The sequence below is a fragment of the Desmodus rotundus genome, chromosome 7 (genome assembly GCF_022682495.2).
Source record: "Desmodus rotundus isolate HL8 chromosome 7, HLdesRot8A.1, whole genome shotgun sequence".
NCBI lineage: Eukaryota > Metazoa > Chordata > Mammalia > Chiroptera > Phyllostomidae > Desmodus > Desmodus rotundus.
Window position 1 is genome coordinate 128,926,345 of NC_071393.1, and position 22,459 is coordinate 128,948,803.

The 22,459-nt window shown below is 53.6% G+C and overlaps 1 protein-coding gene across 3 annotated transcripts in view; it reads left to right on the forward strand.

Annotated features, from left to right (window-relative positions):
* Positions 1-22,459, forward strand: part of SLC24A4 (solute carrier family 24 member 4) — a 135,379-nt gene that overhangs the window by 74,501 nt on the left and 38,419 nt on the right. For 2 of the 3 annotated variants that reach the window (XM_024567959.3, XM_053928570.1), the window contains 9 exons: positions 3,006-3,082; positions 6,325-6,399; positions 7,343-7,427; positions 7,971-8,074; positions 8,852-8,926; positions 11,495-11,520; positions 14,039-14,092; positions 15,663-15,805; positions 18,789-18,958. In XM_024567959.3, the coding sequence (XP_024423727.1) occupies positions 3,006-3,082; positions 6,325-6,399; positions 7,343-7,427; positions 7,971-8,074; positions 8,852-8,926; positions 11,495-11,520; positions 14,039-14,092; positions 15,663-15,805; positions 18,789-18,958 (809 nt within the window). The remainder of the gene's footprint in view (positions 1-3,005; positions 3,083-6,324; positions 6,400-7,342; positions 7,428-7,970; positions 8,075-8,851; positions 8,927-11,494; positions 11,521-14,038; positions 14,093-15,662; positions 15,806-18,788; positions 18,959-22,459) is intronic. The other variant, XM_045201851.2, reaches the window with a different exon arrangement.

Consider the following 22,459-nt stretch of genomic DNA (forward strand, 5'->3'; position numbering starts at 1 on the left):
AGCGGGGGGGAGACAGGTGGCCAGGAAGGAAGGAAACACCTGTGTAAGGAGAGGGGTGTGTCCAGAACCAAGAGTGATGGAGAAGCCAGTTCTGAGCACTGAGATCCAAAGGAAAGAATCCTAAAGGGTGTGGGGAGGGGCTGCTGTGTGGTTTGCAGCTTTTCCTTCCCTCCTCCTCTGCCGGGCTCCCACCGCCACCCATGACCTGGACGGTGCTGGGGTCATCCCTGGCTTCCCGAGCTGGGCTCCACCTGCAGGCACATCTCTTCTTCACCCCCCGCCCTTCCCCCGGGTTTCTGCAGCTCACGGGCTCAGGTGTGCCCTGTGTGCGCCCCCGCTGACTCCTCTCCGCCTCTGGTACAGATTGGGGCAGCCAGGGCAGACTCGGCCCCTCTCAGACGGGCAAGCCTCACCCCCTCGAACGTGGGGTGGGGCTCTGGATCCCAGCAAGGCCAGGAGAAGAGAAAGGTTGCTGCGGAAGCTGGGATGGAACTCCGTCAGCACTGAGATCGTCTCGTGGCCCGCCTTACTTCGCCCACTCTTCCCCCCACTGCACTGGCTTTATCTTCTCCCTGGCCTTCACAAACCAAGGCCTGTCCTGTGGAGCAGTGGGGACAGCTGGCAGTGAGCAAGGGGTCTGTAAGCTGAGACCCTTACAGTGACAGCAGCCTCACTGGCTCAGTGCCACGCACACGCCATCTCTTGTCGCACCCTTGCAGCACCCTGGCCGGCAGGGTCTGTGGGACCCCTGTGTGTAGGGGGAAACAGCCCTGAGGTGTTAAGCAACTTGTCAAGGTCACCTGGGTAATGAGGGGCAGAGTCCCTTCCTAGAGTCTAAGCCATCTGCTTCTGGAGACACTGCTCCGAGCAGCTTGCACAGGCTGTCTGCGGGTCCAGGTCGTTGCTATTGGTGACAACGATGGCAGAGACCGAGTTCCTGCTGTGTGTGCCCCCTGCACAGTTTCCAGAGGACTTGACCCCTGAACTGGAAAGTGGACTGGTCCCAGTTACCTGCTGCCAACCGAGGAGGACAGGGTGGCCATCTGCCAGCTCGCAGCCTCCGACAGCCACGCACTCAGCAGTGGTGACTCTTTCATTACCTCGCAGGGCCACAGATTGTGGCTGAAGAAATAGAGGGACAGAGAGATTGAATGGCCCAGCTAGGGTCCCACAGGCTTGTGGGTAGCTGAGCCCAGGCTCTCTCCAGGTCTGCTGTGTCCCAGGGCAGGGAGGTTTCCATTGATGGTAGAGGCGGCCCCTCACCGCGGAGAGGAATGCAGGGTTCCCCTGTGAGTCCTGGCTTATGCGGCTGGGGGCCCTGAGCTGACTGCTCCCACTCTAAGCCTCATTTGGAAAGTGCGGCAGCAGTGCCTGCCTCACACGTCCAGGATGTGCCTGAAGACTTGGGTGGGTCCAGAGGGTGGTGGGGCATTGGTAGCAGGCAGCTCTGCTGGTGGCTCGCTGTCTTTGCTGGCGGAACTGGGGCCGGGGCTGGCATTTGCCCCTCTCTGCAGCCCCCGGCATACCCAGGAGGTGGCAGGGCAAGGTGCTGTGGCTGAGGCAGAGTTCTGTTCCTCAGAAGGACAAAGCCATTTATAACCCATACTCCCTCCCTGCTGGAGGCCAGATGGTAATGTCCTTAAAGTAAAAAGCCGGCATCACTTTATTCTCCTTTTCAAAGAATTTCCAGGATTGGATAAATCACTAGCTTTCAAAACACTGCTTTGGAGAAGCAGGAGCTGTCTCGAATTTTCACGGCAGAAATGTCTATTGATTTACCCTGAAGTATCCCAGACAGTTCCATTTCTCCCGGAAACAAGACCCTGGCTGCAGGAATGCCGTCTCTGCCTTTATAATTCTCCGTCTCCGTGCCGACAAACCTTGAAGCAGATCCACGCCCTTGAACTCACAGAGCAATTCTATTCCAGAAGTTTGATTACAGGAAAAAGAAGGGGAAAAAAAAAAAACCACACAGAAGTGAAAGAATCTATATTTCATTAAATTGCTGCTTGTTTCAAAGTGGGAACATTTTCTGGGTGTCTGGGGAGCTGATGGTTTTTTCTGTCTTGTTGGGAGGATCTAATCTTAAAATACAGAAAAAGTTTCCATATAAGGGAGAAAGCACCATCATTTTCAGAGCTTGGGGCCAAATTACTTTTACAGAGAAGGAATTTTTGTCCTGGGAGCTGACTTAACAAGCATTTAACAAGCACCCGCCAGGAACCCGGTCATTCTAGTTACTTAAGGGGTTTCCAAAGGTAATGAAAGCATTCTCACAGGACGAGTCGATGCACACTGTCACTTTTATTAGTGTTTTGCCATTGTTTATTCTATTGACTTTAAGGTCTATTGGGACCCTACTGTGTACCAGCCTGGCCAAGGCACTGAGGACGCAGTACAGGGCCAGGCAGATCCCTGTTTACTGGAAGCTTCGGGTCCAGCTGTTGTGACCAGGACCCATGAAAAGCGGGGGAGCGGGTGTGTCTGATGGGGGAGCTGCAGAAGTGACATTCACAAAGTGCTTGTCCATCGGTCATCTCGAAGCGGGGGGTGGGGGGGAGGTGAGAAGGCATTATTCCTTCATTACGCAGGAACATTCTGGGGCCTGAAAGGCAGGCGGTGGCTCAGACCACTTGTGAGGGGTCACAGGGGGTGTCGGGGATGGTACCTGGACCCCAGGTGTGTGGCTTCTGGTGCAGAGAGCTCTGTATCTCACAGAGCCGCCCACTGCCCGGACAATGAGAGCCCCTAACAGGAGTGGCAGTGTCCACCCCAGCAAGGACATCCTCGGGGCCGAAGGAGGGCCTGTGACAGATGCTAGCGGAAGCACACCTGGCACCTGAGTGACCTGAGGGGGCCCAGGCCAAGGGGACAAGGACCAGTGCCCTAAGCCCTCCCCCTCTCCCTTGCTCCACCTCAGCCTCGGGTCCTGCTCCAACACCCCTGCCCCTGAGCCTCACCTCCCGTTGACAGCTAACGCTCTGCCACGTCCTCTTGTCTTCCAGCAATTCACGAGTTCCCCACAGACCTGTTCTCCAATAAGGAGCGACAGCATGGAGCCGTCCTGCTGCACGTCCTCGGTGTAAGTGGCCCCGTGGGGCGGGGTGTCCTGCATGTCCGGCGGCGAAGCCTGTCCTCGGAGCCCGGCAGAGCCGCAGTGCACCAGAGGGCCTGCCCGTCCTTGTCAGAGCCTGTGAGGAGGGCTGGCGCTGCACCCGCCTCACCCACCAAGAAACGGGGTCTGGAGGGTGTTAGGTGACCTGCTCGGTGTCACGCAGTGAGTGGCCCCAGAGCCGAGACAAGAGTTCAAGTCTTCTGGTGCCTCATTTTGTGCTTTCATAAGACGGGAGTGACAGCGTCTTTCCCGGAAGTGTAGGTCTGAGTGAGTGTGGGTCAAGAGCAGCAGACCTCACGTGGCGCATAATAAGTGCTTGTCCGTGCTTGCTGCTATGATTCCCCCGATGTACCACCTTGCATGACTGTAGTTTAAGACTTGGGTGCACTCCTCACACTTCCCTCTGTGTTCAGATGGGCCTTGATGATAAACAGTGGAGTTTAAGGAGGAATTCAAAAACAAATAGTGAGTTCAACCCTGGCCGGGCGGCTCAGTTACTTGGAGCATTTGTCCTGTGCACCAAAAGGTTGCAAGTTCGATCCCCAGTCAGGACACACACTAGGTTGCAGGTTCTATCCCCAGCTGGGGTACATACAGGAAGCTGCTGATTGATGTTGCACTCTCTCTAAAACCAATAAACATATCCTTGGGTGAGGATTTAAAAACAACAATAACAACAACAAAGGAATAGTGAGTTCAAACCTAAGTTATAGGTAAAATTTGCTCTTCTCTGACAGGGATAGGCAAACCGCTGTCCATGGCCACTGCCCGTGTTTGTAAATAAAGCTTTATTGGAACCTAGCCATTCCCATTCATTTGTGTGTTATTGCCGCTGCTTTGGCCTCAGTGGCAGAGCTGGGTAGTTGTGACTTTACCTGCACCCCCGCTATTTGTTTCTTATTGCTTCCCCCCAAAGATAATGAGATCCAGGGGCAGTCACGCCTCAGATGCCTTGGTTCACAAAGCTAAAAATAGATAACTCTCTGTCCCTTGGCAAAAATTTGCCAGCCTTATTGTATGAAGGTGGCCACTTTGGATCAAACACAGCGCATGTTCCTCTTGATTAGGTTCCCCACCACCCAGCGCCATCTGCTTATATATTTAAACCCAACCAAATATTAGTCTTTGCAAGAGATCATTAAGAAAGTAAGAGCTGGGATTCTCACAGCGATAGTAGCCTCCAGTGAATGATGAATGAGTGAAGATTTAATTAACAGAATATTCACTGTTAATGAAAATGGAGCTTAGAATGAAGACTGTAGGCACATTTTGAATGACAGGCCTGTATATTATTTGAGTAATGGAGTTATTGTCTTCCTGGTTTCTCTGGCTTTTTCAGGCACCCCCTTCCACTAAGAGAGTGTGGATTTGGTGAGTCAGGCCCATAGCTCTGTCCCTGTGCCTCACGAAATCTTGGTGTTGCTGAGACAATCTCGAACCTCTGTGCACCTTGGGAGTTTTGCAGGGACCCTTTAGAGCAGGGACCACCAGACCACTTTCTATTTTATAAATAAAGTTTTATTGCAACACAGCCACACCCATTCCATGGCTGCTCTTCAGAGACTGCAAAGCCTAAAACGCTTAGTGTTTGGCCCTTTAAGAAAAAGTTGGCTGACCCCTTGGGGGCAAGAGAAGGCTCTAGCTTTGGAGCCAGTTTGGATGTAGAAAGCTTCTCAGAGCCTCTCAGTTCAAGCGATGGGAATAGTAGCACCATCTTGGCCCCTTTCTCTCCCATGTTTCAGAAATGTCAGCAGAGCCAGAGGCTCTGGCCTCATAGGATACCGTGGCCTGGGAGATAATGTTGGGGGAACTTCTGGGGGTGTGAGTTCAAGTCAGAATCCTGAGATTGTAGCAGGGTCTCTCCCACCTCGTTCTCTTCCCTTTACCTTAACCCCCAGTATTTGTTTCTTCCCCGTCCCCCCCCCCCACACACACAGAGGATAATCAGATCCGGGGCAGCCTCACCTGGGCTCTAGTAGACACCTGCCTCGGATGCCTTGGCCACAGCTGATGCGGCTTCCATTTCGTTTGGTCGGAGTTAAGTCACTGTACAGTTGGCGGAGTACCATACCATTTCGGGTGAAGCAGCCCAGGCTTTCCCTCTTTGCACGCAGTGCATTGATATCATTTTTCCTTTGAAGAGGTGGCTTCCTCCCGTGCATAGCATGAAATCTCATCTCTTTTTGGTGGGTCCTCATCCTCGCCTCTCCCTCCAACCTCATATTCTCCATTTCCTCCCTCGTTCTCACTGTGTTCTACCTGTACCAGTGACCTTCTGGTCCTCAAATGCATCAGGCACACTCCCGCCTCAGGACCTTTGCACATCCCATTTCCTGGCAGTTAGAGATACTTTATTTGCCTATTTGTTTGTCCCCCACTGAAGTAAGTTACATGAGGCAGAGGCTTTTCCTGGTGGCCTGGCCACGTATCCCTGATGCGTATGTACAAGTGCCTCGTACACAGATGAGCTCAGTAAGGCTGTGTTGGGCGGACAGGCAAGCGAGGGGTCTGTATATAAAACCATTTTGAAACTACTGATCTATTCTTATTCTGTCATTAAACAGATGAAGAAACTGAGACCTAGAGACGTAACTTATCCAAAGTCCCATGTATGGCAAATGAGTCCCAGAATCAGCATTAGAATCTGCACTCGTTGTTCCGTGACCCTTCCAGTGTCAATCAATGGCTTTTAACCTCTGCCAGCATCCAGTGGTGTCCCGGGAAATGCCACATCTCAGGTGGACATTTGTTCTGGCAGCATGTGGCCAGGGGTAACAGGGCAATGGTGCCTTCGCTGTAAGGAGAATATAAGTGCATTCGAAATAAGGGGAAATGAGGATGATGACTTAAACCCTCAAGATGATGGTTTTAAATGCCTTCCTTCAAAGGTTAGGTTTTCCCTTTCAAGGGTGTGCTATGGTGTTGGAGGGGAGCTGCTGCTTCAAGATGACAGGAAGGAGCACAAGACCACGCGGTCTGAGTGTTAGTCCCCGTGGCTGCTCAGCCAGAGTTTCTCCTCTCTGGGCCTCAGTTTCCCACTTTGTCTGTGAGGGGATTGAGGGAGCAAGTCCCCGTGGTGCTGCGGCTTTCCTCCATGCCGGCCCGTGTCCCCGGCCCCTGTCCCTGCAGGCTGGCTCAGGTGGGATGGCTGCCGGGCCTCCTTGGTGGCAGGTGCCCTCATTGACCTCTCTGTCCCATGTCCTCCGCAGGCTCTCTACATGTTCTACGCCCTGGCCATAGTGTGCGATGACTTCTTTGTGCCATCTCTGGAGAAGATCTGTGAGGTATGCAGAAGAGGCTGGGGACCCCTGAGCAAAGCCTGGGTGGGGCCTGGGATGATTGATGACGCACGACATGTCAGCGCCAGGCCAAGAAGGACTCTGGCAGTGAAGATTGTCAGGCCAATCACTCGATGTCGCCTCACTCTGAAACTCCCAGACGAGATTGGTGGGTGGCGTCCTCTCCCAGACTCGGCAGCACATAACTGTTGCCCAGAACCTCTGGCTCCACAGCAGGCCAGCTGGCCAGCTGTGCACAGTTAAGCCAAGCCTGGCCAGTTAGGGAGCACTGGCCATAACCAGATGTGGGAGGCAGGTACTAGGGGGATCTGTGTCCCTAGAGAGGAGCTGAGCTGCAGTGGCAGGGGACGCCCTTTGTCCCAACCTTGGCAGGCTGAGATTTTTCTCCTTCTAATTATTTTGTTAAGATTTCACTTTCTTTTTTCTTTCTCCCCATATACAAGACCCTAGTCTCTCTCTACTCTGCCTCACCCTGGCTTCTAGCCGAGGAAGAGGAATGCTCCTACTGCGTGCAGACTGCTGAGGGCTTTGCCACACTTTACCCACATGACATCTCCCAGCTGTCCGAGGCCACACTCTTGTGACATTTACAGCTGGGGACACAGATTGGTAGGGGCAGGCACTTGGTTACGTGACCCAGGTCCGCTGGACAGTGAGTGACCCAGCACAAGTGTGCAAAGGCTTTGTCTAACCTCCTCTTGACCTACTCAGACAGAGCCACGTGCCCACCTCCTGGCGGGGGAAGGGGACAGGATTCTGGATTGAGGGCCCGGCATAGTGGCCGAGGGCGTGTGCTTAGGGTGGAGGGAGGAGAGGCTTCTGGGGAGAAGCTAGCTTCCCACACTCCCCCTGGCTGCTGAAGTGTCCGGTTAGTGTGCCCACTGCCCCCACGTCACAGCCTGGGGGTTTGTGGTCATTTCTGTTGCAGAAGCTCCATCTGAGTGAAGACGTGGCTGGAGCCACCTTCATGGCTGCAGGAAGCTCGACGCCCGAGCTGTTCGCTTCGATTATCGGTAAGAAATCCCACCAGCGGGGGCCACAGGGTCTGGAGCAGGCCAGGGCTGGCACCCGGACAAGTGAATGCATGTGTCCGCTTGGAGCCTCAGTTTTCTCATCTGTAAAAAGGGGATTTGGAGAGACAGGAAGTACGTTAGTGGCTCCCTGGGGCAGAACCACGAATGGGAGGTGTGGGGGTGCTAACGGGTACAGGGTTTCTTTTGGGGGTGCCGGGAGTGTCCCAAAATTACTCAGATCATGGTGATGGTCGCACAGTTCTGAGACTGTACTGCAAAACTCTGAATTGATACTTTAAATGGGTGGATTTTGTGACGTATGAATTATATCTTAATAAAGATGCTCAAAAAAACCCCAGGAAGAATTGGAGTAGTGGGCCTTCGAGCCTGCCCCCATTCTCTCTGAGTTGTGGGTGTTCTGTGTGATGGTGAGACCGACTTCTCTTCGTCTGGGGTGGGGGGGAGCCCAGGGGACAGCATCCTCACAGACCCCACGGCCAGCCCAGGCCTTGTGGACGCGGATTTGTGCCTTTCCCTTCCCAGGCGTGTTCATCACCCATGGAGACGTCGGGGTCGGCACCATCGTGGGCTCCGCTGTGTTCAACATCCTGTGTATAATCGGAGTTTGTGGATTATTCGCGGGCCAGGTCTGTGGTTTCTCTCCCCGTATGCAGTGACATGAGGGATAGCGGCGGGGGGCCCAAGACTGTGCTTAGCCGTGCCCCCGGCTCCCTGTACACCCCAGCCGTGTCCGACGAGCGTCCTGCAGTGTGCGGGCTGGGTGCAGGAAGAGCGTCGGCCCTCAGTCCGGTCCGTGGGCGAGCGCTCCCTCCAGAGCAGTGGAGGGTTAGGCAGCGCCTCCTGTAACCCTGACCTGAGCTGGACTCTCGTCCTGTGTGGGGGCCTGTCCGTGGGCTTCTGGCAGGGAGCGTGCAACTGGCCTGTCATTGATACCCCGTCAGCATCTCCCTGGGGGCTGTTAGACTTGGCCTCAGAGCATTGAGCTCATTCAAAGGCCCTGCCTGGCTGCAGGACACTGAGGAGCGTAGCCAGTTACCACTGGAAGGTTCCAGCATCGGGGGGAAGAGCCGGTGCCTCCGGCCTCTGCCTTGATGTAGCGCTTCGCCATGAATTGTGCAAGGTTGTTACCTTGGAGGAGCCGGGGGCAGCCTTCCCCTCATGTCCGAACATTCCACGGCTTTATCTGTTTCCCAAATTTAGTGACGAGCACAGGGTGGCCCTGACCAGCCAGGAGAATGTGTTTCTGGCTGGGTTACGAGGAGCTCCATGGGCATGTCCTTGTAGCTGCAGGCAGGGGGTAGGGGGTCTGAGGTGGTGGGGAAGCCCCCCAGCTGCTGTGCCCACCCTGCAACCCCCACCCCCGTCTCCCCAGCCCATAGCAGCTGACGGCCCTCTGCTCGCAGGTGGTCCGGCTGACGTGGTGGGCCGTGTGCCGAGACTCCATGTACTACACCCTCTCTGTCATCGTGCTCATCGCCGTGAGTGCCCTCCCGCCCCTGAAATCCTGGAGAAGCCCCAGCCCCCCAGTCCCCCAGCCCTGGGGGGCATTGACCGCTCACTACTGTCGCTCTGTGCAGTTCCCTGGCCACTGTGCCTCCGTCTCCCCAAACCTCACACCTGACTTCTTGAAGTCAAAAAGCCCTCGAAAAAGCCAGAGCATGAGCCGCACGGTCCCCGCAGTTACACTCCAGCACTCTGCTCCCCCTTCAGAGCCCCACTCAGGGCAGAGCTCCTGGTTTCGCAGCTCACTGCCGAGCAGAAAGGAGACGGGCAGCCCGGAGCTGGCAGCTGGGGGTGGGGGGTGGAGAGAAGAGGCAGAGGGAGGAAACAGGGACCCCTGGGGCTTGCGTGTGTGTGTGTGTGTGTGTGTGTGTGTGTGTGTGTATGTATCCCCGGGGCCCTGCAAGGGCTGGGGTGACATCATGGCCCATGACAGTGAAGCACATGACATGCTGCAGCCGAGGAGTGTGTCATCCGCAGGGAAGTGGTTTCTGTCCAGAGGAGCCTTTAAAGGGCAGGAGGTCATTTTCAAAGAGGACAGGTGCATGCAGCGTGCCCGGGTATTAGGGTTTGGACTGTGCCCTGGAGTGGCAGTTCTCAGCCTCACGAGATCTAGCACCGACAACGTGGGACAGCGTGTCCCTTATATTAGTTATCTATTGCAGTGTACAGAATTCCCCCAGAACTCAGTGGCTTAACACAGCAAGCCTTTCTCCCTCCCATTTTCTGTGGATTTGGGTCAGGAGTGGCTCAGCTGAGTGCTCTGGCCAGTCAGCCTCTGTCTCAGGTGCCATCTGGGGTATAGTCACCTCATGGCTCCCCTGGGCGAGAATCCACCTGCAGGACCAGGTCGCTCTGGGCAGCCTCACATCTGTCCTCGTGGGTGGGGCTGACGCTATGGCCCCCGGTGTTCCTCAGAGTGAGGCAGAGAAGGAACCTGTTTATGACCCACTTTTGGAAGTGATAGCCCTTCACTGTTGCTGAATTCTGTGCGTGAGGAGCAAGTCCCAGGTCCGGGCCACGCTCACAGGGGGAGTGCGTACGTCAGGCCGTGGGGTCCCTGGGGCCATCTTCACAGACCATCACACCCCCGAAAATGAAGGTTATAGATAAAATAATTCACTTACACGTGATCTCAACAAAACCATGATGTCTAAATTATACTGTAAAGGACAAGTGAAGGTCATAACGAAGAATACAGCCTTTAGGTTTGGGCAGGAAGATGCTAGAACACCTATTGACACAATGTTGCCCCCATGTAGAAAATCCCCGAGCCTGACACCTGTCCGCTCAGACCTGGGCCCGTGTGCCGCCGGCATCTCACCCCACACCCCTGCGTGGTGCCAACACCGATGATGTGATTTTCCAGAACGATGAACAACTCCCGATAAGACCCTAAAAGAGCCAAGTGCAATTATCCCCCCACTGCGTATGGCAGTTACATCACTAAAAAATTATTTACTAAAACCCTGTGAAAAGGCTTTGATTTGTGAAACAGAGTTAAGTTCTAGGCTCAGATTATTGTTTTTGTCACTTACCTGAATACTTAGCAGGACATTTAGTACTTGTGCCAAATACGGGAAAACTTCTCCAGTAGAAATGTTCCATGTGTTGGCTGGCTGGCAGCCCTGGCTTTCACCGCCTCCAAATGCCAGGAGCCCTCCACGGGGTTGTAAAAACAAAAATAGCTCCATAAATGTCCCACAAGTGTCCCGGTCTGGGTGCCACTTCCTCAGAGCCTTGAGTCTGGGGAGCCTCACCGCGATGCCCAGCCAGGCTGACCCTCTCAGAAGCGGCATCCCAAAGCGACTCCTGTGTGTGCCGCCCACCACGACAGCCAGGAGGGGTACAGCAGGCCCCCTGGCCTCTGCTGTCCTCCCTCATAAGGACCTACATGTCTCCAAGATCAGATTGGTGGACATAGCCCGTCCACCTCCCTGCCCACATTGGGTGCGCACAGGAGTCCTCCCCTGGGCCTCATTCATCCATGTCACATGCCAAAGATGCAGGATGGGGTGGTTGGCCTGTGTCACTGCCTGATTAGGACACCATGGAGTCCCCACTATTGGCCCTGGCCTCCCTTCCACTGGTACAAGTGGGTCTTTTGTCCATCAGGAGTTGCAAAGGAACTCTTTATTTTTAACAATTAACACCCCTTCTCTTCTGTATACGTGGGCACTGCAGGTAGGTGGATAGGTAGGTGGATGGATGGATGGGTGGATGGATGTCTTTTCAGTTTTTAATATTCTTCATTGCAGCAACTCTGCCCCGTTAATGAGGGCAGGGCCCTGCCAAGCTGGTCCCAGCAGCCTCTTGGACCATAATAAAGGACAGGCCACTTCTCTGAGAGGCCCACGCTGTGCTGGACCGCAGGCTGCTGCGTCTGCTGACCTAGGTTTCAGTGAAGGCAGGACCACCTTCTGCAGTGGAGGGGAGCCCAGCTTTCTGTAGAAATAGAGGGAGCCAAGATGTGTCAGCTCGAGTGCTTGTTTCTTGTTTTTGGAATAAATATGTTTCCCCTCATCTTTGTTTCTTTTGCCTTCCAGTTCATATATGATGAAGAAATCGTGTGGTAAGTTTTCGAAGTTTGTTTCTCATTCATTTTTGTTAGTGTCCTGGCTTATGGGGTTCATTGAACCTTTTACAATTATTTTTTGTGTGCATAAGCTTATGAACTTGTAAAAAGGGCATCATCGTAAGCAATCATGCCTTCACTTTTCAAAGTGACAAAAATTGTTTCCCTTAATATTTCCACCCTGCCAGATATCAAGATAATATTATAAAGCTAAAATGATGAAAACTGTGGTGTTTTGCCCAGGGGTAAGCATAGCCCAGTGACGGCCGTTTCTGGGAGCGGGTTGTGGGGGTGGCAGGTGTCCTGACAAGGAGGTGAGTGAGGGAGGGTCTCAGATACGACTGGGACAACTGGGAATCCACACAGAACAAGAGGACATCAGATTGCTCCCTCACACCTTATACAAGAATAACTTAGGGGTGAGCGAAAGATCTCACGGTGAAAAGCAAAATTAAGATAACAGAATAAAACAGGGATTCATCTTCGTGACACCGAGGCTGCAAATGATTCCTTATATACATACAATGCAAACTTTAGAGAAGAGGTGGTTATTTTCACATTATAGAGCGTGACTGTACCTCGGGTTCACATAAGCCATAGAAATGTCCTCTGCACGAGAGAGAATCAGGGTCTGCATCCTGTGTGCGATTGTTTGTGGGAACGCACTCAGGAGGCCTGATGGGGGCCCAGAGAAACCTGGTTCCATCCCAGGCCTGGCCCCCACCCCGCCATGTGTGCCGGAGAGTCTCCCCACTTCCGCCTCTCTTTCTCCTCATCTGTAGATGGAGTCAGGGGTGGGGGTCAGAACATCTACTGGTCCCTTTGTGTCTCTGCTGGTCCTTGGGCTCTTGTCAGCCAAGGAGGAGCTCCCAAAACGACTGTAGCCCGTGCCGGGCACGTAGCAGTGTTGACGGGAGAGACCTGGTTGTTCTTCTGACGCATGTAAAGAATTACAGATCAGCAAACCTATTAGCGTGTGATCAGTTTATTAGTGACCTGTCCCCATGGAAGAGAATGGGACTGGAGAGAGCGGGGGGGTGAGAGGCAAAGTTTCAGGGCAAAGCAGGGCAGCAAAAGTAAGAGCAGCTGAAGACCAGGGTGACAAGCCCCCGGGTGGCCTGAGACCAGGTGACCAGAGGCCCAGTGGCCCGGGAGACAAGAGCGCCCGGAGCCCCTGAGAAAGAGAGCAAGTCATTTGTTCTGAGGACTTATATAGTTGGTGGGATGGGAGAAAAAAGTTACATATTGATTAACAGGTAAATGTGGTGCCAGCTTTCCTGGGGGAATGTGACTACCCAAACTTAGGTATATGCGGGGGTCTGTCAGCCCGAATCCTTATCTTGCTCCAGACTCCATTTGTTCATCTTGTTGAAAACAGATATGTGACAGGAAGCAGTTAATTAAAGTTGGGGCAGTTACCCAAAGTTATTTATGGGCTCCTTCTGTAAGCATCAGGGACTCCCTCGTAACACAGACCGGGACCAGAGGTAGACAATTAACCAAAGTTGTTTTCTGGGCTGCTTCTTTGGACACTGTGGATCCCCTCCCACATTCCAGGCCCTGGGATGAAAGCACAGTTTCAAGGCTTTCTTTCTCAGATAGTGGAAACACTACATAGAATTCCAAGGATTTCTCTTCTTTCTTGCTACCATAGTGTTTCTTGTGATGTTGGAACAGCTGGTGATATTATCAGACCAGGCTCAGGACTGCTGAGTTAGTGTGTGAGACACGTCTCCTTCCTCCTCCCTGCTCGGTTTACTATTCATTCTCCCTAAGTGATGAAGGCGTTTCCTGGCAACCAGGATGCTAGACTTGGGCCAGTACCAGTAGCACAGTCTCAGAGTCCCTGTGCTGTCTCCTGCCTCAGTAGGCCTTTAGAACACATTCGTCAGATGAACCAACAAACAAGCCGTGTGGCTCCTTGGAGCTACAAAAGCCCACTACATGTGGAGTTGGGCTCCGTGTACGCAAGACAGCAGTGACTGTGTGTCTCAGAAGGACCCCCCACCCTGCCCCAGTGTGCAGCCTAGGAGGTCCTGTGCCCCCTTGTCAGGCAGTTCTTAGGGCCCTTTCTGCCTGCACCCACAGCTTCTCTGCTTCATGGCCAGAGTCTCCGGTGATCCTGGGGCCTCTTAGTGTCCAGTCTGTGTGACTCCAGGCCACACACCCCCCACCCCCCGCATCCTGGGATGTGGTGGCTCTGGCCCCTCCTTTCTCTACCTTGCTGAGGGACTCCACCTCAGGAGGTGAGTCCCACAACCCCCTGTCGTTGAGAAGGACCTCACTCTTGGCCTTCTCTCTGTCACCAAGACAGCATTAGTTTGCAGGACAGCCCCGGGCTGGAGCATCTCACCTTATATGGCTGGGGGCTGGGTCCTGGGCCAGATGTCAGGGATGGGGAAGGTCAAAGGACACCCCGCTCTGCTTCACCCTCTGTACAGGCCACCCCGCAGGCTGCAGCGCGTGGGCCCGCCTCGCTCTAACCACTAACTGCTGTCTCCTTTTTCTCTCCGAGGTGGGAAGCCCTGGTGCTCATCATCTTGTACATATTTTACATTCTGATCATGAAGTAAGTGCCCTGTGTCCCCTCCCCCTTCCTGGCTCTCCGATGCCTTCATTCGGATGCTGCTCTGGCCTTTGCTCACTGCAGGGAGCAAACCTCCATCAGGCCGCAGTCGCTTCTGGTGGGACCCAGTTCTCGGGGACACCCACTAGGGCTGCCAGAGTGGGGCAGAGAGGTTCAGACACCGTTTGGGGGTGCTGCCCACACCTGGCCAGGGGAGTCAGGGCTGGTGGGGAGAGTATCAAGCAAGGGCCTCCCTCCCAGCCCACATTGTGCTCCTCCATGTCCCAGGCTAACCACTCTATTCCGCTGTCCGTATAAATCTCCTGATAATTTAATACCACTCTTTCCCCAAGAGCCAGGCGGCCTCACTTCTGCTCCAGGATTCCTAAAGTGGAGGCTCTCAGACCACTGCCTTGTGCAACAGCAGGGGGCGCCACTCATGGTGTTGAAGGTGCAGATACGGGGGCCAGGGTTGTGACCCCTTATGGCCCTCTGGGAGCCGCCCAGGTCAGAATCATCTTGAAACTACCTGTGAGGAATATTACTTGGCCATTCAAAAGGAAGGAAACCTGTTCCCGGCTACAGCAGGGATGGGCCTTGCAAACTTTATGCTGAGTGGAAGGAGCTAGTTGCAAAAGGACAAATATGGTCTGGTCCCATTTAGTGCAGTTCCTGGGGGAGTCAGATGCACAGAGACAGAAAGCAAATTAGTGATTACCAGGTGCATGGAGCGGGGAGTAGTTAGTAAGTGATCGATCGGTGGGTACAGGGTTGTGTTTGGGAGGCCGGAAGGGTTTGGAAACAGCGGAGATGGCTGCCCATTGTAAATGGAACCAGTGGCACTGAACCGTGCGCCTCAGAGTGGAAAATACTTAAAGTGGCAGATTTTATGTTGCGTATGTTTTTCCACATTAAAAAATAAAAAAGGAAACAAAAGGAAAAGGAAGCACTACCCGTGAGGTGGGCCATATTCAGGTTTTATCTTCCTGTTCATATCTGTACAGGTAATTAAAAAGAAAAGCGACGCTGAGCTTTAGGAAGCTGTGAATCGTAATGTTTTCTAAAAACGGGTGATAAACTGCCACACTGCAGGAGAATGGTCCCTCACAGATGTGCCCCCGGGTGCCTTTCAGTGAGGTGGGCAGCCGGGGGTCTGAGAAGGAGAGGGGCTTCTCTGTGGGGTGAGAGTGCTGGCTGGCAGGGACCCAGGGATGACCCAAAGACTCAGCTGTAGGAGAGAGGACAAGTTCAGCAACGCCTCCTTCGAGCCTGTCCCTGTGGCTGAGCGGAACTCCCTTTATTGGGACAGGCTGGTGACCGGCAGTAAGAGGTCTCGGTCATTTTCCTGGGCTCGAGGTGTTTTATGCCCCCAGGAATCCCACGAAGGTCTCAGCAGGTGCAGGCCCGTCAGCCTACATGTGGTTCTGCAGCTGTTGGGAAAGCCAGTCCTGTCTGCTGAGGAGCTCTGGCCCCCAGCACCCCCCCCCCAGTGTGTGAGGGGCATGAGCGGAGGGGGTGGCCCCTGCCCAGTCCGCCCCCCAAGCTCTCACCCCACACTTGCTTTCACTTCCAGGTACAATGTGAAGATGCAGGCCTTTTTCACAATCAAACAAAAGACCGTTGCAAACGGCAACACGGTCAACAGTGAGCTGGAGGACGGTAATGATTACTGTGATAGTGGCTCTGACGACCCTTCCGTGCCATTGCTGGGGCGAGGTAAGGCTGAGCAGACAGGAGTGGCCGAACCGTGTCCCTGAAACCACTGCCCCCTCCTTGTCCCTTCCCTGCACACACACACACACATACTCACACACTCCCTGCCTAAATTGTCACTCTTTCCTTTGGTCACAGGACCCTAGGCGAACGAGGAGGGAGTCGGAGTGGGAGGTGTTGCGTAGATGAAGAAATTGCCGACAGTTGCGTCCCTGGGGGTTTCCCCGAGCTGAATTGGGAAAGACTCAAGGCCTGCATGGCTTTTCTGAGAGGCAGTGAATTACATCTCTGTCCCTTGTAGAAGGCCAGTGACAGGAAGCTGAGGGCTGGGGGTGACAGCAGGCCCGGGTGCCCCTGTGGTTTCTCAAGTGCCAGGCCCAGTTCAGAGGCCTCTGTTCCGGAGAGACCTCTGGCTCGTTGCCCGGAGGAAGAGCGAGGCCAGGAAAGGCGGGCACAGACTGCGCAGGAATTCCCGGGGCCGCCCGGGGAGCCTTGCCCTGGGCTGCAGCCTGGCCTCCACAGCTTCTCTGCGGCCCCCTGTCTGGGGGTTCTGGGCCCCCAGAGCCAGCGCTCGGCCCCTCTGTCAGGTTCTCCTGACCGTCTAGGCCTGACCACTTGCCGCTTTAAAAACCTTGTCTTAGTCCAGCCAGATACCAGGCGATCCCCTCTGGGGGGCATCTGCCAGGAAGGGGAGAGAATCTATTCTCTCCTCACCTGAACCCAGAGTGAAGGCCTGAACAGGATTCTGTAATTGGGACAGGGAAAACAGGGTGAAAGCCACATCCCCGAGTTCCACCCGTGGTGTCAATAAAGTTGAGGGGTGGACACTGGCCACCTGAGGGGTCTTTTGTCCCCTGTGTTCCCCAAGGCCCTGGGCAAGCCAGTCCTCTTTCAGGCTGACGTCAGTGGTGGGACCAGGTGGTCTCAGTGGAGCTTGTTTGCCTGTGTCTGGGAGGTGGGGCCAGAATCTCTACTCCTTGGCGCCCTCCCAGTCTTCCCTAGGGAGGGTCGGGCTAGGGGCTGCCTCCCATGTGCACCGTAGGGAAACGCCTGCTGTCCCATCTCAGGTGGTGAGGGATGAACAAGAAGCCTGCTGGGCTGCAGGTCCAGGTGTGGTTAAAGCCACAGCCTGGCTGCCTGAGACCCAGCTGTGCATGCAGGGCAAGGCCCCAGTCCTGCCCTTCCCCAGGGGAGAGCCATTTCTAGGACAGCCTCCTCAGAAGGGCAGGGAATGGTGTGGTTGCTATTTTGGATTTTAGCTGTACAGACAGTGGCCTTGAGGTCCCCACACAGCCTCTTGGGACAGGCTGATTTCTGTCCTGGACATAGTGTTCCTGGGGCCCTGCAAACCTCGATGGCAAAGGACCATCGAGACCCAATTGGTGGGTTCAGGCCGTTCAGGCCGGCAGAAAATGCCCGCAGCTGTTCTACTGGTTTCCACCTCCCTCTGAGATAGGCTGCAGGTCCAGAGTAGGGAGGGATCCGGGCTTTCCTGCAGCCTGGAGGGGCGGTGGGCACAGGGGCTCCTGCTCCTCAGAGTGGGACAGAGCCAGGGAAGTCAGCCAGGAGGGGGCCATCCCGAAAGCCAGAGGCTCCAAGTACTGAAGGCCCTGTGGCAGCAGCCCCTCAACTAACACTCCCCTTCAAATAACCCCGTGGCACCTTGGCCACTGCCAGGAATGCTGCCCCAGACTCTCAGCATCCACCGCACGCTAATCACCTCTGGCGATCTCTGTTGGCCTTTGTCTCCTTAACTCTTCTCCTCTTCTAAATTGTAAGTAATCTGCTTTCATCCAAGCGATAACACATGCATTGGAAAAAAAAATAAAAACACCACGAGCCCAGCGCACACCTCGTCGGAGGTTCGTGTCCGTCTCCGACAAATGCATGGTCCTCCTGGCTCTGTTTCTAACCCGCCCGCCTCCTGTCTGCTGAGCCTTGCTGCCTGTCGGGTAAGGGCGCGTGTCTGGTGTGCATTTGTTCCTGTCTGTGCCATTAACTCTTGCGGGGGTTCGCCCTGGTTACTCCTGGGTACCCTGTTACCCGGGAAGGATGCGCACCGGGAGCTGGTGGCCAGTGCAGAGGGACGGGCATATCTGCTCCGGCAGCCCCTCGGAGGGAATACCACCTGCTTCTGTGTGCTGTGTTCATTCGTGGTTCTGTCAGTAGGGCCCTTCGGGACTCTGGAGTCAGAGGTCAGATCCTCCGGGACTCCTGCCCTGAGTGTATTCGGGAAGGTAGCAAGGAAGAGGGCTGGGGCCCTGGGGGATTGTTCCTCAGCCTTATGAAGAGATGCATAGGGTCAGAGACAGTGGCCTCCCTGCTGGAGGGTGCCAGGCTTACCAGAGACACAGGGCTCGGCCAGCAGCTCCCCGTGCAGCCTTAGCGAGCAGGCTGCCCTCCTGGGCTCAGCCGCCTTGTCCAGGGCCTGTGAGCCCAGCCTTTGCACTGCCTGCGTCACAGAGAACAAAGCTAGAAGCAGCCTCCTGTGCCGGGTGTAGACGGTCCCTCCAAGACAGAGCAGGTGGTCTCTGGTGCTTTTCAGCATGTTCCATTTGAGGGGACCCTTGGAGCCTCTGTAATCAGGAGAAAGCAAGGTCCCTTCACAGTCACGGGTGGGCTGCCCAGGGAGGCTCAGAGGAGGAACTGAAATATCCTTGTAGTTAGCCAAGGCTGGGCCCCAGAAGAGAGGGGCCACCAACTGGCGGGGGGGTTGGGGATACATGTCGAGGCGCTGCCCCTGAGTGGCCTGGAATGGGGAGACCATGGGGCTGTGTCTCATTCTTCAAGTTGGCAGGTGGTTCAGAGCAAAGTGGCCTCTTGACTAGTGGGAGGAGCTGCAGCCAGCCTCCCAGGTGGCCACCAGCTGCTGAGACCTCAACCTGAGAAGTCTGCAGCAGAGGGGCAGGCGGTCAGCTGCCCCAGCACTTAGGTGGCGTCCCCAAGGGGGACGTCAGCATTAATCACGGCGTTGTGCTCCATACAGTGAAGGAGGAGCCCCAGTACGGCAAAAACCCAGTGGTGATGGTGGATGAGGTCATGAGCTCCAGCCCTCCCAAGTTCAGCTTCCCAGAGGCGGGCTTACGCATAATGATCACCAACAAGTTCGGGCCCAGGACCCGACTGCGGATGGCCAGCAGAATCATAATCAACGAGGTAGGTTTGCCTAAAGGACCAGGAGAGCGAGTGGCCTCAGAGGGGCTCTGCTACTGAGGAGGCCCTGGCTTGTCTGGACGCTTCCTGGGGCTGGGCCACCGGAGCGTGCTCTGCCAGGCTGGCCTTGGGCAATGCTCCTGTATTAGGAAGGAAGCCCAAACATCACCGCAAACAGCAAATGATCCGATTGGGGGTGATTTTAAGGCAGGCAGCATCGAACACGATGCCAAGATATTTCACTAAGAAGTGTTTTGTCAGGCACTAGAGTAAAACTAATTGTTGAAAGGCCAGTCTTTACAATGTTATCTAGAGCAAAATAAAGTAAAATGAAAGATGAGTACACACTTGTTCTCTGTGGATAAAAGGACTCTGGGGGGCAGCTGAGACACAGGTGGGTGGCTGTCACTGCTGGGGACTTCTTTTCACTTGGTTCCCTCGTGGTCTTGCTTGGATTTTGCACCTCATCTCTTTCTCGTTTGAAACAAGTTTTAAGTTCGATGTTACTTATTGTGCAAACAGGGTAGCAAAGGTCACAGCTTATTGCTTACCAGCTTTTCCCATCTTGCTGCATATTGGAGTTTTAGGTCCCCATCCTTAAGCCCAGGTAGTTACCAGTGAACTTGAAACTCCGAGAGCGAATAATCGGTAGTCAGCACGTCGATTACATGCAAGGGTGGGTCGCACAGTTCTCTGGCTTCTGTATTTGGAACAGTTTTACTCTGATTTCATATGCAATGTGCCATCTCTGTGGAAGGTGTATGAAGACAGGAGAACATTGCAAGCTTTGAATCAACCTGAATCATTTTGTTTGGTGCAAATCGGTAAAATTTAAATCAGTGAAATCTTGCTGGATCCTGGCCACTCTTTATGAGCGTGATAATTGTACCCACTGGTGTTGAGGGGGGTTTGAGCAACTGGTTTGAGCAACTCCTAAGGATTCAGGGATTTGGGTTTATAGTGTATTTTCATGGCACACACAACCAGGGAAGTGAAATGATGGGGTTTTGATGAGCTGGTTACATGCTGGTTACATGCTGGTTGCCAGGCCTCCGAATGTTTTAAGCTGCTGGGAAAACCTTTGTTTTCCACCATGCTGGGACCAGAGAGGAAATTTCTGAGTTTTCATCTCATGTTAGACATTAACTCGGTCTTCCTGGGCCTCAGTTTCTCTGTGTGTGGGTGTTGGGCGGGACGCTTCCAGCTCAGAATTCCCTGTCACATCCGAAAGGGGAAGCCTGGAAGCTGAGCAGTGTCTTTGGGGAAATTCAACCTGGAAGGGGGCTGGGGGAGAGTGAAGCCCCCCAAATGACTAGTTTTGAGGTGGTTTCTTTAGAACTTTGGGTCTCATTTCCTCTTCAGTCCTTTAATTCCCCGATGTTACAGAAAAGTTTACAAAGCTACAATTAATCCACAGTAGACGTGCTAATGGGGTGGGTGCCCTTATTTGTTCATCATCAAAGAGAAATCGCACAGGGTGGGTGCTTGGCGAGGGGGCTAGGAGGGGCGTGGAAGGAGGGCTCTGTTTCTCCTTCGCTCCAGGGTTGCATCCTACCTGACTTGACTGTCCTCACCCCAGCCACAGCGATGAATCGTCCAGGCAACCAGCGGTTCACCCCCCCTTAGTCACTCTCCCCCCTTAGGAACCATCTCACCTGGTCACCCCCCTGCTCCATCCCCACACTGCTCTTCTCCTCGGCTCACCCATGGATGCCAATCATTTTGAGCTGATTCTACAAGTAGCTGTAGTTTTCTGAGCACCTACTGTGTGCTAGGCAGGTGCTGGATGTTTCACCTGTGTTATAGCATTAATCCTCTTAATGACTTTTTGGGGAAGAGGATGGTAGTTCCTACTGATCTATGAGAGTTGAAATAAGCAGGCAGAAGAGGAATTCTGACCCAAATCTGAGCCTAGACAGCACGGATTCTTAGGGGGCTGTCTCCTTCACTTCCCCTGTGCCCTTCCTTCTGCATCTCTATTCCCTCTGTAACAGTCAGCCCCTGCTCGAGTTGGTTGTTACTGCCTCTTCCACGTGGCAGCCCTCTGAACATTAGGCAGCAGTTGCCGCCCCTAATTTCCTCCTTGAATCTGCACATCCTCGGAACCGCCCACCTCCCTGGCATGCCAGGGTTCCAGTCTTCTCCATCTCGTTACTCTCCTGTGGGAACTTTCCGGGTTGTCTCTCTCAGCATGCGGACCCAGCAGCTCCTTTGTGGTGTAATCTATGCCTCTCCTAGTACAGCCTCATATAGCTTTAGACATTTTTTCAGATACAATTTTCTCTTTATTCCTATTAAGTTAGAGTTATAAACTGCCCCCCCCCCCGCTACCATCCATGCCCCCAACATTGCAGTTCTGTCTTTGCACAGCCGGTTGGTCTCTTTTTCTACAAGGATGACCTGTTACTTAACCTACTTGGGGAGCAAAATATCACCTCCACATCAGAGTCTCAGGCCTAGAATCTTTGCTCTTATTGGTGGGTAAGTGTAGGGAAAATACTTTGGATTTCCAGCCTAGACTTCAGGGTTTAGGAGTCCCCACCTAAAACTGACATGAAAACAGAGAAACAGTTGGCTCCTCTTTCTTTTGAAGGAATAACATGTTTCCACTTTAAGTAGTAATGACCCTTTTTTTACTTCTAATAAACACAAGGCGAGGCGTTGGGCACGCCATTACAGAGTGCTGCCTTGGACATGTTCACTGACTCTTGGTTTCCTCTGAAGTCCTTGGGAGGGATATGTGTCCACTGCATGACAGTTGATACCCACAGAGCCTAAAGCTGGTCTGTAAATACTTCGTATGAGAGCCAGACAAGGTGAGCTGTGCAAAGGCAAGCAGATCCTTGGGAAAGTAGAAACCTGTTGATTTCTTGAAATATGGCCTCTGCTGTTCCCTGGTTTAGTAGAAACCCACCAACTTGGTAAGGAAGATTAACTTCTGCTTGGGTGGAAAGGGCCAGCGTTCATCAGTAGCTAGCATGAGCTGGGGGAGGGAAGGGGCACGTTGGTTGAGAGTACATGCATTGGACATGGCAGAAGACCTGGACAGCAGAGGCTATCCACGTGGCCAGTAACCCAATAAGATGCCCGACATCATTAGTTGTCAGGGAAACGCAAATTCAAACCATGATCAGATACCACCACATGCCCACCAGAATGGCTGAAATTAAAAGGACTGACAATATCAAGTGTTGACAAGGATGGGAGGCAACTGAAATTCTAACCCTTGCTGGTACAAGTGTAAAATGGTTCAACATGCAGCTACCTTATGACCTACCAATTCCACTTTTAAATAAAGAGAAATGAATGCTCTGTCTACTTAAAGGCACATACACAAATGTTCATAGCAGCATTCTTCATAATAACCAAAAAAGGGAAACACCCCAAATGCCCATCAGCAGGCAAATGATACACTGTAGGTTATTTCTACAGGGGAATACTATACAGCCATTAAAAGCAACAGGCTGCTGAGTTATTCAGCAACATAGATGGTTCTCATGGATA